Raw genomic sequence first — 18,723 nt, forward strand, 5'->3', positions numbered from 1 at the left:
AGTCCGAGACAATAAAGCTGGAGTTTGTTGAACCACAGGATCACAGAGGGTCGTCCTAACAGTGACCTGACCAGTCTGTTCATAGAGACACCCTAGGCAGGAAGGGCCAGAAAAATGTCTGGGCTTTTCTAGGCTCTGTTCTATTTTCACACAATGGAAAACATTAAAATGTATTTTATACTTTTTAAGTCAGCTGTGCATTATGTTAAAATATATATTCAAGATTTTCTACATTTAGGACAACAGGTAGTTAATGGTTTCATTTACGGCAGCAGAGAGACATGGTTCCAGGGTCTGGAAGGATGATGATAACCGTTTAAGCTAATTAAAAATACCCTAAAAGGGTAATTGCTATATTCCACTGTAGGCATTGTCTTTATTTTTATTGTGACGGGATATTTTTGTCTTTGTGTGGCAAAGCGGGCCGTTGCCCTTTTTATTCTGTTGTCAAGACATTGGCCATCGTAATCGCCAAGCCGAGAGCCACTGTAAACATCACTGAGGGTGAGATCATCAAATCAGTTGCCGCTGCACACCTCTTCATCCAACTCCCAACTGTGCTGTCCTTCCCTCTCCACCTCTCCACCCCTCCATCCCCACTAATTCCCTCTCAACTAGCAATTTTATAGCTCAGTGCCTGCTGAATCCTCCAATGTGACCCTATAGGTATAAAAACCACACAGTGCCACTTTTCAACCACACGAAGAGACAATTTCCTGCCTGCTCCAGACGCATTCAGCTCCTTGTCGACGAGCTTCTCTTCCTATTGCTGCTTAATTCAGGCTCTCCTTTCAATTTTTATTTCTCCCGATAAATGAGATTTTGTTTCTGAATTGGGAGGAAATGGCTGGAGTCTTATCCACAGCCCGGAGTGTAATGTGCCTAGGAATGTAGTCAGCTGTGTCTAATTGTGTTGAGATTGGAGATTTGACTGCTGGGGACTGACAAAGGCTTTAGTGTCCACCATGTAAATGAACAAAAAAATTGCATTTAAATGTGTGCGGAAAATTCAAAGCAAAAGGTGATTAATAGAATTAGCTTTATTGTCCTGTGTCCTTCACGTACTATAGGTGGTTTGAGCTTAGATTTATCCAATATAGCGCTCTAATCCAGATGAATGCATTTCATTTAATCCTCTCCAGGCCTTTGTTTGTCTAATAAAATCAGTCATTGCTCTCTTTTTGCGCATCACTGACTTCAGTGATTAGAATTAGCCAGGAAGAACATTAAATGTCTTTTGGCAAAATTCACACAATATAAAAGTATATTATAAATCTCCAAGCTAATGTGCCCCGCAGTAGACTATTCCCATCTCTAAAGAAAATGACTGTTATTACAGGATGTCAAATGTCTCCTTCATAGATTTAATTATATTTCACTTCTGATACACTGATGTTTTTCTTACTGTAAACACGCCGGGGAGGATGTACAGCATTGTGTGAAACTGTTGTCATCATAGCTGTAAAACAGGATCAAATATGAAAAAGTGCATACACACAGAAGGAAACAATTTGTATCAATGAAACAGGCGTAACTCTACAACACCTTTCTGCGATAGATTCGGTCTAAAAGAAACTCTGATGATTGTGATAAAATCTAAAAGATCATCCAGGAAGAGATTATTAGCAATTCTGTGGAATCTAAATGAAATCCAGTGATGTGTTGCGAGAACAGGTACAATGACATCTTGTTGATGTTCACTCTTGTCATCCTCACATTTGAATGTACCATCATGTTGGTTTTTACCACCATTTAATTTAGGACAGGGGCTCAGAGATGGTCAGATTACAGAGAGATCCTACAACAAACCTGGAAAGGCAAGATGTTCTGGAGAAAATGCTGAAGAAGTCTGTGGTTGCTTTGGTTCCCTTTTGCAATTTCTTAGATCTCTATATAGGTTCTTTCTGAGGAGCAACACCTATTGTTCAGGTTTAAGTCTACAGCAAGGCTAACATGACTGCAGTGATAATCCAGCTGGCCTGCAACAGCGCTGTGGTGACCATAAACTAGGTGTAAGCGTCTGAACATAGGGGACGTCTGAGTGAAACATCTACAGTTTTCAGGTGAACAGTTGAAGCAACTGGACGTGGGAGTAAATGGGAACTACTCATGACCAATGCTCAGCTGCACACTGATGCTCAATGAACAAAATCCTCCACAAGCGGACAGCGTTATAGAAGGCAAAGCATCTAATAGTCTAAATTATTAGAAGCCTAATTTGTGTTAAATATTGCAACCACACATAGAGAGACATTGACTTACTGCTCAGCCCAAAAAGTTTGAGATCCTCCTGGTTTACAATATATCTGTCAGACTGAGTGATTCATAGTTTTGTGCTATTGTTTTTATAAAGCCTAAATTTGAAATTAGATGAAATCCTATCAATTATTAACAGCATCTCAACTGGTGAGAGTCATTGTTGTTTACTGTTCATAAAGACAAATGTCAAAGGAACGCAGCAGCTAATTACAGTTTACTGTGTGACTTGGCGAATAATAGCACATCTGCTAAAAAAATGACAAAAAAAATGCAGTGAGTAATCTCTGCTGTTTTCTCTTGTTGTACACCAACAAACAAAAACCACATCACAAAACCCTTCAAAATAAATCCATTATTTTGCTTCTACTTTCTCACTTTGAATAATTTAGACAGTATGGTACAAAACAACAACAACAAAAGGCATTTTAATTTCTGCCTAGTATTTTATACGTAAAGGTGGGGCAAAGTCAAAGCTAAAAAACAACCAACTTAAACTACCATTCACATGATGTGACATGAAATGATTGTAAATGTGGCGTAGTGGTGAACATGCCTTACATGTGTAAGATCCGCAGCTGGAGACCGGGGCAGGCAGAAGCCCACCCTCAGGGGATCACAGGCTAGTGTACTCCTTGATCCCACTCGCGGATAAATGGGAGGGTTTGCATCAGCAGAGGCATGCGGTGTAAAATCAGTGCCAAATCAAACCGCAGCTCCATCTGCTGTGCCAACTCCTCGGGAATAAAAAAACAGCTGAAAAGATTGATCACTTGAATCACTTGAATCATATTCTATAATTCAAGTTTCAGTGAATACAGTATAAAGAAATACTCTACCTGGACTTCCTGCTACATAATACATGGTTTAGTGCTAAGGAAGTATCATTAATAGCCAAATATGAACAAAGTGTAATGAAACTGTCTCCTATTAATCGATGTAATTAAACGGGATATGCAGGGGGTTGATGTCACACAGGGTGATGTTAGGGATAGTGTCATGAATCGCTGTGCGGCAGGCAGGAGTTGGACCCAAAGTGCAGGACTCACAGACTCAGGGAGGTGAACTCAAAACTCAGCTTTATTTGCTGGCAGGGAAAAAACATACAAACTAATCTAAACTGGGAACTTGGAAAACTCACAGAGAGACACACAGGGAGATCCACACAGCATGAGGGACGACGCGACACTGACTCAGAGAAACACAGGGTTTAAATACACTGGGAAGTAACGAGGGGAATGAGACACAGAAGGAGGGCACAGCTGGGAGAAATCAGGACTGACGAGACAAGCAAAGCAGGACGCATTCACATGAGACACGGACCATCAAAGTAAAACAGGAAGTATCACACAGAGACGCGAACTTGACACAGTGGAGACAGCAACTAAGAAATACAGAGACATAAACCATAAGGCAGAGGTCTAAGAACCAAAATACACAGGGAAATACTCAGCTGGGAACACAAGAGACTAGACTAGAGAGAGTAACAAAAAACCAACCATGAGAACATAATGCACAATGCAGAGTGACAGAAAACAAGAAACTCAAACATGCAAAGACACAATTACACAGAACAGAGGGGACACAGAGAGACATGAAGGGCAAGGGATCAAAACTAGAAGCCATAGAATAAATCACACACAAGTACAATAATACAAAAATCACAAAGAACTAAAAACGCTGGGTCAGGAGACCCAGGACCGTGACAGATAGATGGAGGCAGGTGATCCTCTGTGGTGACCACTAAGGGGAGAAGCCAAAAAAAGAAGAAAGAAAACGTATCTCTGTATGCTGGAGTGAGCATTGTCAAGGTTCATTATTGACAGGATTGAATTATTCAGACTTTCGTAGGTTTTGGAAGACAACCAGAGGAGAACTTGATGTGCCTGAACTCCTGTATATACACAAGAGTAACCATTTTTAAAAATAGATTTCTTCCACTTCATCATTAATGATTTCACTTTGCTGGAGCTGTTTAATTCTTTAATTGAACGCTTATGAAGGCCAAGTCAGTTTGGAGCTACACTGCTGTAACTGATGACTTGGCTGTGTTTGTTTCATACGCAGAGTCATCTAGTTGCATTCGTTTTTAATGTGCCAGAGACTGTTACATGCAGGCCACTGAGGAAGATGCACAAGACTGTAGTTTCTTTAATTTAATGTCAGTTTACTGCAGTGACGCGAAGAAGAACAGAAAAGACCATTCAACATTGCATTCAGTAGTATTTGGTTTCACAACTGAAATTAAAGGCATTTTTTGCTAATTGCAAGCCTTGTGTATGTTTGCGTGTTTTTGTTTTTTAATGTGTTTGGAACAGTTATGTACAAGTCACAGTGAATTAAATCAGTTGGGAGAATACATAGTGTAAAGTTAACAAAAGATCATATACATTAAAGCTCTAAAGCTCATTAGTGTGTGGAATGTAACATTGTTTTTCTATTAAAAAGCAGCATATATTAATGAATGCATTGGGAGTTTTATGTTTATATTCATTGACTGACATTCTGGCTTTTTGAATTTAAGCAGACACTCGATTCTATTGATGCCATACTACAACTGAGCATTTTAAATGAATAGATTTTATACGTAGCTACAGAAACAGCTTCACAAAGGCTTTATTAATTGTTAAGACTTCTATTTCACCTATCCACGCAGCCTTGTTGGAAGGAAAATAATCAAACTGGTGAAAACTGTGAGAGTGGTTCTTGAAATACGAGGTGATAAACAAAAATGACTTTCACAAAAGATTTCTTTACAAAAACTGTCCTTCCACAGTGTGGTTTAGTTCTGTTCTTTTTTCCTTTTACCAGTAGTGCACTATAATGTGGAAACTGTTCATGGTTCTTTTGAAACGTCATCACTAGTACAGAAAATGTTTGCTGAATATTATATATGAATCATGAGGATACAAACAACATTCTTTTTAGCACTTTTCTTGCTTCGCCAGGAACTAATTTGACTCTATTCTGCTTCTGTAAACTCAGCACTTGGCTGTGCGAGTCATCAACCCTGTATACGTGAAACCAATATAGTGGGGATGGTGACTAATTGAGAATTATCTTGCACGGACCAAAGGCCAATGGCAGCGTCCTTGAGGGCAGGGCTAATAATGCTGAATACAATAAGATGACAACATGTATAAGCTTGCCGTTTCCTGTTGCCCGTTGGATCAATTTGAGATGTTAAGCCTCGGGACCCCAGCATGGCTTTGGCGGTAGCTGTCAGTGATTCACGAGGCAGTGAGAAATGGTATTTCATGGGCAAACAAAAATAAACCTGTTCAGATGACGTTATTTTTTTTCTCTCGCACCGACCTGCTGTTATTGTTAAAATGGCTCAGCCTCTGCTGAAATGCTGCTTGTCATTTGTCACACTATCGCCAAGGTCAGAGTCCAGGCGAGAGTAAGCTCACAGCTCTATAAATAGCCTGACTCCTCTGACAGAACCGCATGTGCAGACACACATCTGTGCGCAGTAAAGCCTGTAAAAATTAGCTTATTAGCACGAGTTTGATGAAGCTGGCAGGGGTCTTAATCAAATGTCTCAGAGGAGGCATTAGCATTCTAATATTACGTATTGTCTCATCATCAGGCTCAAAACTACAATGTTTGCCTCGAACAAGGTGTGTGTATTAACTGAGCAGGTGTTGGGACATAGCTTCTATTTGCATACCTTGAAAGCTTGAATTCTGGTGTATTACTGAGATGTCTTGAGGCTTTCGAGCGCAGCAAAGCCAACTACAAAGGGCACACTCTGCAACAGCTGGAAGAATACTGAACATATAAATGCAGGACTGCTAAAACACAGTGATAACCTGTGGTGTTTGTTCATGTTTTTGTATTACACATTGATATTTTTTATCTCCAACTCAGAGGAAGGAAGGCTGGGAGCAACAGCAGGGTTACACTATCACTCTTATTTAAGTTTTTTTTCCTTGTGGACGTCTTGACTGCTTCTAAACAAGCTTTATACCTGGGTCATAAGACCCTAACGAACAAAATATGGGGCAGGGAGTATTCTTCTATTGGACGTCGGTGTTGGTAATGCGGATAGGGAGTCTAAAATTGTGGATATATTTAACTTAAAACACATGACTATGCAAGCCACAGGTTTGGCATTTGGCAAATGAAGAACAAACATACTAAGCAAATACAATGAGCTAAGTGAGAAGTAAGTAAGTAGTGTGGAGTTCTCTCATATTATAGGACAGAGAACATAGTTGAAAAAAGTCTGTCTGTAGCCCCATATGAAGTGGGAAACCTGCCCATCTCAGTATAGTTGGAGATGAAGGCAGGGAGAAGGATCTCAAAGACTCCTACATGAAAATCAATATGATAGTGGCAAGGATAGTAACTGTCCTGTCCCTCAGTCTCACCAGGAAACATATTATCCACTTTCAGTGCTGCCCTGATATATTGAGCTGAGTTGTTGCTGACATTCAATGTGGGCATTTCCCCTTTTTTCGACTGCTCCTATGGTTCGCCATAGCAGATCATCTGCCTTCATCTCAGCCTATCTCGTGAATTCTCCTCTGTCACACAAATCTTCTGCGTGCCCTTTGTGTGTCCTCCTCCTTTGCTTTCAACCAAGACTAGCACAGTTTCCATCAGCACCCTGCTGGCCAGCAGCACCAAAAGCGTTTGCCAAATCACAAAGACTGCGGTTTCCATATCAGATAAGTCGGGATTTGGGTTAACAGGGAAGATTTTGCCTTTAATGACACAACTCTCCACATTTATCTGGGTTTGGGCCCAGCATCACTAGCAGTTCATTGGCTTCTACATATACAGTACAATATCTACATATCCATCCATCCATCCATCCTCATCCGCTTTGTCCGGGGCCGGGTCGCGGGGGCAGCAGCCTAAGCAAAGAGGCCCAGACCTCCCTCTCCCCAGCCACCTCCTCCAGCTTATCCGGGGGAATACCAAGGCGTTCCCAGGCCAGCCGAGAGATATAATCTCTCCAGCGTGTCCTGGGTCTGCCCCGGGGCCTCCTCCCGGTGGGACATGCCTGGAACACCTCACCCAGGAGGCGCCCAGGGGGCATCCTTGTCAGATGCCTGAACCACCTCAGCTGGCTCCTTTCGATGTGGAGCAGCAGCTGCTCTACTCTGAGCCCCTCCCGGATGGCCGAACTTCTCACCCTATCTCTAAGGGAGAGGCCATCCACCCTTCGGAGGAAGCTCATTTCTGCCGCTTGTATCCGCGATCTCGTTCTTTCGGTCACTACCCACAGCTCGTGGCCATAGGTGAGGGTAGGGACGTAGATCGATCGGTAAATTGAGAGCTTCGCTTTTACACTCAGCTCCCTCTTCACCACGACGGACCGGTGCAGCGTCCGCATTACTGCAGCTGCAGCCCCAATCCGTCTGTCGATCTCCGGCTCCCTTCTCCCATCACTCGCGAACAAGACCCCGAGATACTTGAACTCCTCCACTTGGGGCAGGAAGTCATCCCCGACCCGGAGTGGGCACTCCACCCTTTTCCGGCTGAGAACCATGGCCTCAGATTTGGAGGTGCTGATCCTCATTCCCGCTGCTTCACACTCGGCTGCAAACCGTTCCAGTGCGAGCTGGAGGCTCTCACCCGATGAAGCCAACAGAACCACATCATCTGCAAAAATCAGAGATGAGATTCTGAGGCCACCAAAGCGAAAGCCCTCCGCCACTTGGCTGCGCCTAGAAATCCTGTCCATAAAAATTATGAACAGAACCGGAGACAAAGGGCAGCCCTGGCGAAGCCCATCACCCACCGGGAACGAGTCCGACTTATTGCCGGCAATGCGAACCAAGCTCTTGCAACGGTTGTATAGGGATCGAATGGCCCGTAGCAATGGGCCAGACACCCCATATTCCCGCAACACCTCCCACAGGACACCCCGAGGGACACGGTCGAATGCCTTCTCCGAGTCCACAAAACACATGTAGACTGGTTGGGCAAACTCCCATGCACCCTCAAGTATCCTGGAGAGGATAAAGAGCTGGTCCAGTGTTCCGCGACCAGGACGAAAACCGCATTGTTCCTCCTGTATCCGAGGTTCGACTAACGGATGAACTCTCCTTTCCAGCACCCTGGCATAGACTTTCCCAGGGAGGCTGAGGAGTGTGATCCCCCTGTAGTTGGAACACACCCTCCGGTCCCCTTTCTTAAAGATGGGGACCACCACCCCGGTCTGCCAGTCCACAGGTACTGCCCCTGATCTCCACGCAACATTGCAGAGGCGTGTCAACCAGGACAGCCCTACAACGTCCAGAGCCTTCAGGAACTCGGGGCGGACCTCATCAACACCAGGGGCTCTGCCACCAAGGAGTTGTTTAACTGCTATCTACATATCATTGTTAGATAGTTAGATTTTCTTCATCATCTAACTCCTGTATCAACAGCAGGAATTAGATGGCATTTCCTTCAGTCGCTGTGGTAGGATTTGTTTGTCCTGTGCTGGTGTAATGTCAGAACTGAATAAACACTTTTAAACCTAATTTTGGTGCAAACCACCAAACACCTTAGCTGTTGTAAGGTGTTAGCTGTGGGGTGGCTATAGCTCAGGTGGCAGAGCCACTAATCAAAAGGTCGGTGGTTCGATCCCAGGCTGCCTCCTGGCTGTGTGCCAAATATCCTTGGGCAAGATACTAACCCCATGTTTGCCTCCTGGTGGTGGTCAGAGGGCCTGGTGGCGCCAGTGTCCGGCAGCCTCGCCTCTGTCAGTGCGCCCCAGGGCAGCTGTGGCTACAATGTAGCTTGCCATTGCCAGTGTGTGAATGAATGGGTGAATGACTGAATGTAGTGTGAAGCGCTTTGATTAAAGCGCTACACAAATGCAGGCCATTTACCATTTGTAATCAGGTTTGACTGCTGACTGATTCTTCACGTGCAGTTTTTTCCAGTTGGTAGCTTTCTCCACTCTTACTTAAGGCGTGGCCTTAGCCCAAACAAACTGCCTGGAGAGGTTACCAAGATGGCTGCTGAGTGCCAAGAACTGCTTCCACAAGGATCTTATCATAAAAAGTGTCATTGTAACAATGTTAACAGCACAAAACCAAATGCAGACTCACTGCTGCTTCTCTGTTGTGCTCTCCTGCTTCTGTCATAACAATCCACTGTTATTTATACAGTAAGTTAAGGCTCCTCATGCAATTACAAAGACAGGTGATGTGATTATAGAAAATCCTCTGTTAGTGCACAGCTAAGGCAGGACTGCAGAGGGAGAGGTGTTAGGGTGGTGTGTGATCATCTGCTTTGGTGCTTTAACGCACACACGGCCTTGAAAACAGTGTGGAATAAAATCAGTGCAGTACAGAGATTGTGATGAGGCACTCCACTGATGTTGCACACGGAGACCAATTTACTAATCATGGGAGGCAACACTCACAGAGCTTTGTGAAGCGAGAGAAAATAATTCTGATGGTGTCAGCATCTTTTCTTTTTTCATATTTTTGTGCAGTGCTATCCACACTAAGGAATAAAAGTCAACATAATCTCAGAGCAGATGCTATGTCCCCCATAAGAGAAGCTGCAGGAAAACATAACTAGAAGATAACCCAGTGCTGAGTTACTTTTTATCAGTCTGCACTCACCCTGAACGCTGCAGTGTTTCCAGCAGTTGGACCCCTCAGGTCCTGCTGGAATTCATGCATGGAATAACATCATCAGCAGCGTTATCTCAGCTATGCCTCCAATGCTTCCCTAACATCCCATGTGACAGATTATTTTTCGTGGTCTACTCGACCTGATGAATAATTGACTGTATTTATTGAGTGTGATGGTGTTTGTTCCAAAGAGAGGCAGCTAGAATTACAGTCGAGTCAGTTTAATTAAAAGAGGATTCAGATCATTGTTCTTGTTCAATAAATAAATAAATAACAAGTCGAGGAAGTCAAATAAAAGGTATGAATTTATGCGTGTGCAGGCATGCAGGCATGCGGGCATGCGGGGTGTGTTTTTGTTCTGTGAGAACAGATTCGAACATCCATTCATGAATTTTGTCGTCCCATTGTATGAGTTGTGAGATATATATTTTACACGCACAGTATAAGTAATCATAACTACTACACAGACCACTTCAGCAGTTCTCATGGAAATTTTCAATTTGTACATCGTTATGTATTGAATAAATATCACCTGCTGCTAATCTAATAAACCAACTTATTTTCATAACTGTTGAAGATTTGCTCAAAATTCTATAAAGAATTGGATTCTTCATGGAAGCTGAACTGCAGATGACAAAGCTGAAAGACAAAGTTAAAGCCTTCTCACTAAACCCACTGTACACATTTTACCGCTTGGGCTGAGCTGTCCCTCTGATGTATTCATGTCTAATCTCATCCACGTCACTTCCAATAGAAATCTTCATCTTCAGCTCTACCGCCTGTCTTTTTGTCAGTGTCACCATCCCCAAAACATACAACATAGCAGGTCTCACTACTATCTTATCATTTTTTTCTTCCACTCTTCCTCTATCCTTCTGTCACAAATCACCCTTGACAGTCATCTCCACCCACTCCACCCTGCTTGCACCCTCTTTTTCACCTCTCTTATAGATTGTCTGTTGCTTTGGATGGTTGAGTCCAGGTACAGTGAAATCATCGACCTTCACTTTTTCTACTCCGTGCAGCTTCACTGTTCGCTCTATTATTCACACACATCTATTCTGCCTCACTTCTACTAACGTTCAATCCTCTTCTTTCCAGAGTACACCTTCATAGCTGCCTTCACTTTTTCTTTACTAATCCACTGCACTTCATGAATCACCAACTTTCCTCAGTCTGTCCTTCTTTCTCTCCCCTTTTCTTCATTTATCAGCTCCTCAAAGTTTTTCTTAGTATATATCTATCTAATCACTCTAACCTGCTGCACATCCTTTCCAGCTCAAACTCTCTGCCTAGCCAATCGATACAAGTCCTTTTCTTCTCTAGTGTTCAGTTTCACATACAGCTCACTGCCACCTCTTTCTTTGTTGTATGCCTGGCCTCTCAGTACTCCTGTCTGCTTTCAGTCATCTCCATGACTATCCCACTTTTTCTTTGCTGACTTCACTCACTGAATACTTTCCTGCACTTCATCATCCCACCTCCAAGTCTCATTGTCTTCTTTCCTCTCTCCAGAGGATACACTGAATACCTTCTTGGCAATTTTTCCAATCACTTCAGCTGTACTCTCATGTTCATCTGGTAACGCTTCCCCGCCACCCTGTCTCAGCTCCTCTGAACTCTGTGCAACATTTTTCACTCCTCAACTTCCACCATTTCATCCCTGCTTCTGTCTTCACTCGCTCACTCCACTTGATGTTCAGTCATCTTACAGACTACGATCCAATGCTGCCTAGCTACATTCTCCCCTGACACCAACTTGCAGTCTATTTCTTTCAGACTGAACCTTCTGCAAAAGATGTAGTCCACCTGTGTACACCCTCCTCACCCTGTGTTCCTCCCTCTTTCTGAAATATGTGTTAACCACAAGCATTTCCATCCTTTTCACAAAATCCACTAGCATGAAACCTGCTGAATTTCTCTCTAACACCATGCCTACCTATCACCTCCTCATCACTTCTGTTTCCTTCACTTACATGTCCACTGAAATCTGCTCATACCACCACTCTCTCCCTAGAGAGGAGACTCTTCGCCCAGCTTATCTGGAATTCCTCTTTTTTCATCTAACTGACATGGAACATATATAGGGCCTACCGATGACAACATTTAACACCACCCCTTCAATTTCCAGCTTTGAACCCACGATCTTGTCTGACACCCTCTTCACCTCCACAACACTGTTAATATATTCTTTCTTTATTTCTCTTCCTAAACCACATCCACACCATAGTATAACAGCTTGAACACACCTCCGTTGCTCCTGGCCTTGTTTCATTTCCACCTGGTCTCCTGCACACACAGTATGTCTAACTTCATTCTCTCCATCATATCAGTCAGCTGTCTCCTTTTAACAATCGTAGCTCTACATTTAAAGCCAATATTCCCACCTCCACACTCCTGACATTAATTCGCTCTCGCAGCCTCCAAACACGCCTCCCCCTCTCCCCTTCTTTTGTCTTCGGCGAACCACCGGCACCCTGTCGGTCAGCAGCACTGGAGGTGGTTGTTGTTAACCCGGGCCCCAACTGATCTGTTATGGAAATCTCATTCTTGGTGTTTGATTCGGCAAAGATTTTATCTGGGCTTGTGACCGACAATAGAAATATACTGGCTTGTGCTTCCCCCCATGGCTGGCTTATATAATTTGTATTCATTAATAGATTTGCCTATTTTATCCACTTTAGCTCAACTGTATCTTCCCACAATCAACAGGAGAGCCTCAGTGTAACTGCTGGTTATGATCAATAACACAGAGATCAAAACATCCCAACAGAGAGAGATTCGTGTGATGTGAACTGTTGCCTGCTGATACCTGCATCATTTTTCTGAGTGTTCCTCACATGATCCTTTCTGATTTGTTATAGTGTAAAAGATGCTGACATCCTTATAATGGTTTAATAGCTCTAAAACAAGAGGGTAGTTAATTCTTGTTAATTGATAAATGATTTAATATAATAATTGTGTTCATTGATTAGAAACTGAGATTATTCTCAACCATCTTATTTTATCTCAAGACTTTAACATGTGTGCAAAAACAATTGCCATTGTACCTGCAAAAATCAAAGACGTTAGCACACAGAGAAGCCAGCAATGACAGGCACTGTAAAGACTGAGCGGAAGACAGGACTTCTTATACACCGAGGGCTAAATAGGGAAATAGGTGAAAGCAACCACACATACACACATATAATGAAGGAACTAAAACAAACAGACATGAGCTAAAAAAAACAAAACAGGATGCAGAACTGAAGCTCATTACTAGAAAAAAAACAAAAAGTAAAATCAAAAATTCAGAGAGGTCATTATAAATAAATAAAATAAAATATAAAACATTTGTAATAATAACAAATTTTTAAAAGGAGCCCAAATTCAAATATATTCACAAAGAATTCAAAGCAACAATCATGACTTTGCCTCCTATGTCCAATTCCATTTCTGTTATTTCCAGTTCCAAGTAAATGAGCAAAACCTAAAGTAAAATATCAGAATAATTTAGATAGAGAACACAGTGAGAGCTCAGCATCTTACTTTGACTTATTCTCAGTCAGTAGCTAACACTTTTCATACTTTTGTTACTTTTACAATATGCAATGATACAATCGCTGTGAATATGAGACTCTATTTAAGGCTCACAGCAGGCATCTTGGAAATCACACTTTAAATATGGAAAATCATGTGGCCCGTACCATAACTGCCTGACACAAATCCTGGTATGATGTAAATATGCGAAAGACTGTTAGAGGAGAAAAGGAGATACTTTCTTGGGTCTTTGTCCTTGTCCCTTTACTTTCAGGAAAAAAAAAGAAAAAAGAGGGCTTTCTTCTTAATACAGCCCAGCCTTTCAGGAGGCTATTTATAAGCCCGCGTGTCCCTCTGTTGCACAGATACACACTTTTTATGTGAAATAAATGAACACATTCTGAAAACGAACGATGTCCTGGCAGAAAGTCAAAGATGAAAAAAAATAGGCAGGAGACAAGAAGAATATGCCTCGAGGTAAACTAGTTAGAGTAATGTCACTGGAGTATATGAAATACCTCATTTTACCTTTAATTAGGTTGTCGCTCAGGTAGTACCCTCTAAAGTATTGCTGTATACTTGACAAATGTATTTATTTGTACAATCACCAAAAGAAGCATAAACTTGGATACCTATGAATTAATTTCTTTTTTCTCACTTGACAGACATCTGAATATCACTAAGATAGAAAAAGCCACTTTCAGAGCTTTTTCTATCCTAGATCTCCCCCAACAACCAGATTAGAATCACCAATTAACCTGACATGAGTCTCTTTGGACTGTGGGTTACAGCTGGGTTTTATTCTAGCCATGTTACAAATATTCACATTTTCCAAAACTAGAAACCCTTACCTTCCCAAAGAAGTCCCATACAGTCCCTATAAAAAGGTGAAAATTGAATCTAACCCTGAGTGCGTTCATAAGTTCCTAGCTACTTTAAACTCTAAATTTATATTTTTTTTATTATGTTTTTGTTCTGTGCTAAACACAGACTTTCTCCTGATATTGTATTTTAAAAAATACAAGTAACGATACAAATTTGGTAACGTGGACACACCTTTTGGCTCTCAAAGGTACTTTGAAGTGCAGTAATCATCCCCCAGGTGTATACGTTGCAATGATTTTTGTGTTGTGTTGGATGTGGGATAAATGTGGCATATAAAGAAAGATGAAACTTAAAACCATTTATATTTTATCATGTTTAATACGAGAGAGCAAAAATGCAATTTGTGGTGTAGTGTAATTATTAAAGCCATAAAATAATGACTGCACTGGTTATTGGTTGGATTTTAATAAAACAGAGAAGAGAGGCCCCAGCCTGCCCTCCAATCAGCAGAGATTTATTGAGAAATGTATTATTTCTGATGAGGGTGTAATGACTGTGATAAAGCCCAGTTGCTGTCTTATTCCCCCTGGTAGGCTAAACATTTATCGGGCCCTTCCACTGTTTCCACAGTAATGGTAATGGAGAGACTCAGCAGGTCCGAATTCTCTTAGTGGTTCTATCATCGCTTGTAATGAAGTTAATAAATTGAAAATGATGATCCAAGAGTAGCTAAATAGGAAATTGGGGGAGAAAATGAGATAGGGAAAACGTGCAAAAGAGAGGGTGAAAGAATCTCACGCACTGTGGCACAAGGGCAATTTGGAGTTACTGTCAGTCTTCAAGGACATGTCAGCCTTTTGTGGTACTAATGAAATGAGCAACAGCCCAAGTCCTGATATTAGATGAGTCTTATGAGTCCAGAGGGGGCTGTGAATAATGTAACAGCACATGTATGTAATGGTTACAGTGAACTGCTTCAGTGTTTAGGAAGTCCGTGTTCACTTGATACTCAGCGTAGGAAAAATTAAGTGTAAATCTGCCAAAATTCGACTAGATTTGGGTTGTTGTTGAAAACTCTGTGGTACCTTGTGTTCTACGAATAAAAACCTGGAGGTGCTTCAGTCATAATTGACTCATCAGTCAATATATGAGAGTCATGACTCAGATTAAGTGAGTTACAGCACTTTTAACCATGTCATGTCAAGTGCTTAGAAAATGGATTTCAGACTAAATCTGAAACAGTTGCAGCTTCTCTTTTTTTTTTTTTTTTTTTGGCAATCATTTTAGACCACTTTCTCTCCAGCCAATCAGAGTGCAGTGGTGAGTTGGTGAGCAGTAATCGCTGCATTTCAGCTGCAGGGTTTTGTGGGTAATTGAGGCCAGGAGGATCTGCGGAAGGAAGAAATTTATAGGAGGGGGCTTAATTCACGTTATCAGAGGCAGCAGATGTGGTGGAAGACCCAGTTTAAGACTTTCTAACACCAGGATTCAGAGATGGAGTTGCAGGCAAAAGCTTCACAAACTCTCCTGGATAGCTATTTCTCTGTAGATAATATCACACAGAAACGCACAAACACCCACACCCACACTCGACAATCAGTCAGATTTCTGAAACCAAGCCCTGCTGTTTTCAGTATCTGTAAAAGATGGAGCAACATTTCTGTCTGATTCAGAAAAAATGACCCCTGACACTTGCGGAATTTTTTTTTCATAGGTCAGAAGCTGAAACTCAAAGGAAAGGTTGGCCAAGTGGTAATTAAACCATGCAAATACTCTTCAGCTTTTCACCATATCAGAGTTTCATTTTTCAGTTTTACAGTGTGGCTCATTTAAAGCCCTCCATTGCAAATCCTCCACTGTGTAGGGGATTGGATTGGAAGCACAAAGCCCTAATGTGACCTATGTTAATAGGTACTGTAAGTGAAACCAGAGTGCACAGAGTGTACAATATGTGATGATCAGGAAGGACTTTTGTTTTTATTAAAAATAAAGCTATTTGTGTCATATTTGCTGTCTGGTGTTATTCTTCTTATTGGTATATTCACTTTCAGTCATTCAGTCATCGCCTTCGATATCTCCCCTCTGACCTCCACCTTTTTTCTGTGTGTCTCTCTGCAGGACCTGGGTGGAGTGAGTCCTCCTCAGAGGAACTGGAAGGGGATTGCTATCGCTCTGCTGGTCATACTGGTGGTCTGTTCCCTCATCACTATGTCCGTCATCCTCCTCACACCAGGTAACACTCAGACTTGATTGTGATGAACTGATGTTTTAGGGGGAGTTTTGTTTTTCTGCATCTACTTGCACTGACAAAATGTCTTCAGCACAGTCTACAATTTAATCATAACCGCATAATTTATGCTTATTAAGATTTAATCAACTGAGTAAAAATTATACAGCCATTTCCGACTCGCGTATTGTAATACCCATCTCACATGTTTACCTAACCTTCACAGTAAACGTTATTTATGTATCACTTTTGTTCATTGTTTTACAGTGTTTACTGTTAGCTTCTGCTGCTGTTCCTAAGAGGCAAAAAAAAATCAATTAATGCAGATTTAAGGTGTCGAAATCTGTTTAAAATTCTTTCGTTTGATTTAAAAGGCAGTGGATGAATAGTTCACCTTTTCTGGTGGTCGTTTCCTTAATATCTATCTGTAGGCCAACTTAAAGCCACATAAGTAAATATTTTCATGTATAAAATGGCTAAGATGAAACTGAAATATGAACTCATCATTTTTGCCTTATGGCCCCCACAGGGTTGTACTACGAAGCAAGTTCGACATAGCTGGCCAGAGATAATAGGTATCACACTGGTGGTTATCAGCTTGATCTATTAATCGAGGGTTTCTGCTTCAGGCTGTTTGTACGCTCCCATAAGATGGGTCATTTGATGCACCATTTGACTCTTCTGCTGCACAAAGTAATCTGATTGAGTCCGTCTGACTTCAGTCAAAGGGATCAGGTCACGGAGGGAAAAAAAATATGCATAGTAAATTGTATCTAAATTTACAAATTACTATGTACAGTACATTTCACCACTTAACACACTTCCAAAACTGCTGTTATTCTAACATGAAAGCTGCACATGAAAGCTACATTCCTTACATGATGACCAGGGAGTGCATTTAGACCTAAACCTGTCCCATAATGAAGTGCATGAGGGGATCCATTCAGTTTATGGCCAAATAAAAGTGAAATTATTATTTTTCACTTACTAACTCAAATTTCTTTTCTGTGTAATAAATGGGGAAAATACAACCAGCAAATGAACCTGACAAGATATTTATGCTTTATCTGTACCACCAATGTAAAATGTAAAACCTGCCATAGAATTTGCACTGCTGTGACTACCTGGCTTCATTTGGTGGTATAAGTAACATATTCTTGAATAGCCTTGTGTAACATATTCCCTCTGTACTGGTCCAAAAACATATAGTCATCAGAAAAATGAGTCATAGCAAATCAAAACTCTGAACACTACCAGCTACTGTCCAGATCCAGAGGGGTGTACGATGGGGCATGGGAAATGGCTTACTGAGCTGTTTCCACCCTAAACTCTGTATAGTGGCACTCTTTTTACCTGGCTAAATAACCATGGTAACTTATGCTGAACACATAAGCTAGTCAGGAGCAGGTTATGTTCTGATTTTCAGTTTTAACATTTTTATTTTTCATTTTAAATGATTCTTTTATTTACAGCATTTTTGAGGTACACTACAGATTCTCTGGTGGGTTTTTTATATGTTTTATGTGCAACATATTAAGCCATACCGCCTTAAAACCACTGAATGAAGCACAAACTGTCATAACAATGTGCATGTACTAATTTAGTGATGAAAATTCCCAAATGTTGTTGTACTTCTAATTTGTTGGTGAGGTACTAAAACACAGAACACACAGCAAGAATACCTGATCAATTAATAAATTCATTTTCACTTTGATCTGCCACAAACTAAAGTAATTTCCAAGTGTCCTTTGTTATTATTAGTAGTATTATTATATTTAATGGTTAGGTGAACAATAAATTAATTAATTCGAACTAAAATGTTCATTTTACCATCCTGGGCAATAAATCTATACAGATAATTAACAATTTTCTTTATAGATTTTTAATCATTATTCATCATCCTCAGCAACTGAAAATGCCTCTGACTGGAGAAGGTGAGAGGCATTATCAGTGTGTGAGCCACACAGCATGCATGAAATGACCCTTTTTGCAGTATGCGAGCGTGCATGGAGACTGAAGCAAAACCTGGATTAACACAGAAAGCTGATAACCACTGTTGTGATACCTTTGCCAACTTTGTGACAGTGAAAACTTTGGTTTAAGCCTGAACGTATCTTACTTTTCCATCAATTAAGCTTCATAGAACACCACTACACATTTGAGGTGTGTAAAAACACCCCTCTGCTCGCTATCTGAATGGAAACGCAAATGGACACTGCTTGACACTGGACATTGTGTGTTTGTGTGTGGCGGGAGTGTCCTTGCTTAGACTGCTGTTACCCAACCCAAAACCTAGAAAAGACATAG

The 18,723-nt window shown here is 41.4% G+C and overlaps 1 protein-coding gene across 2 annotated transcripts in view; it reads left to right on the top strand.

Annotated features, from left to right (window-relative positions):
- dpp10 (dipeptidyl peptidase like 10) overlaps nucleotides 1-18,723 on the top strand; it is a 255,610-nt gene that overhangs the window by 119,435 nt on the left and 117,452 nt on the right. For both annotated transcript variants that reach the window (XM_026143890.2, XM_026143891.2), the window contains exon 2: nucleotides 16,308-16,422. In XM_026143890.2, coding sequence (XP_025999675.1) covers nucleotides 16,308-16,422 — 115 coding nt within the window. The remainder of the gene's footprint in view (nucleotides 1-16,307; nucleotides 16,423-18,723) is intronic.

Source organism: Astatotilapia calliptera, chromosome 16 (genome assembly GCF_964374335.1).
Source record: "Astatotilapia calliptera chromosome 16, fAstCal68.1, whole genome shotgun sequence".
Lineage (NCBI taxonomy): Eukaryota > Metazoa > Chordata > Actinopteri > Cichliformes > Cichlidae > Astatotilapia > Astatotilapia calliptera.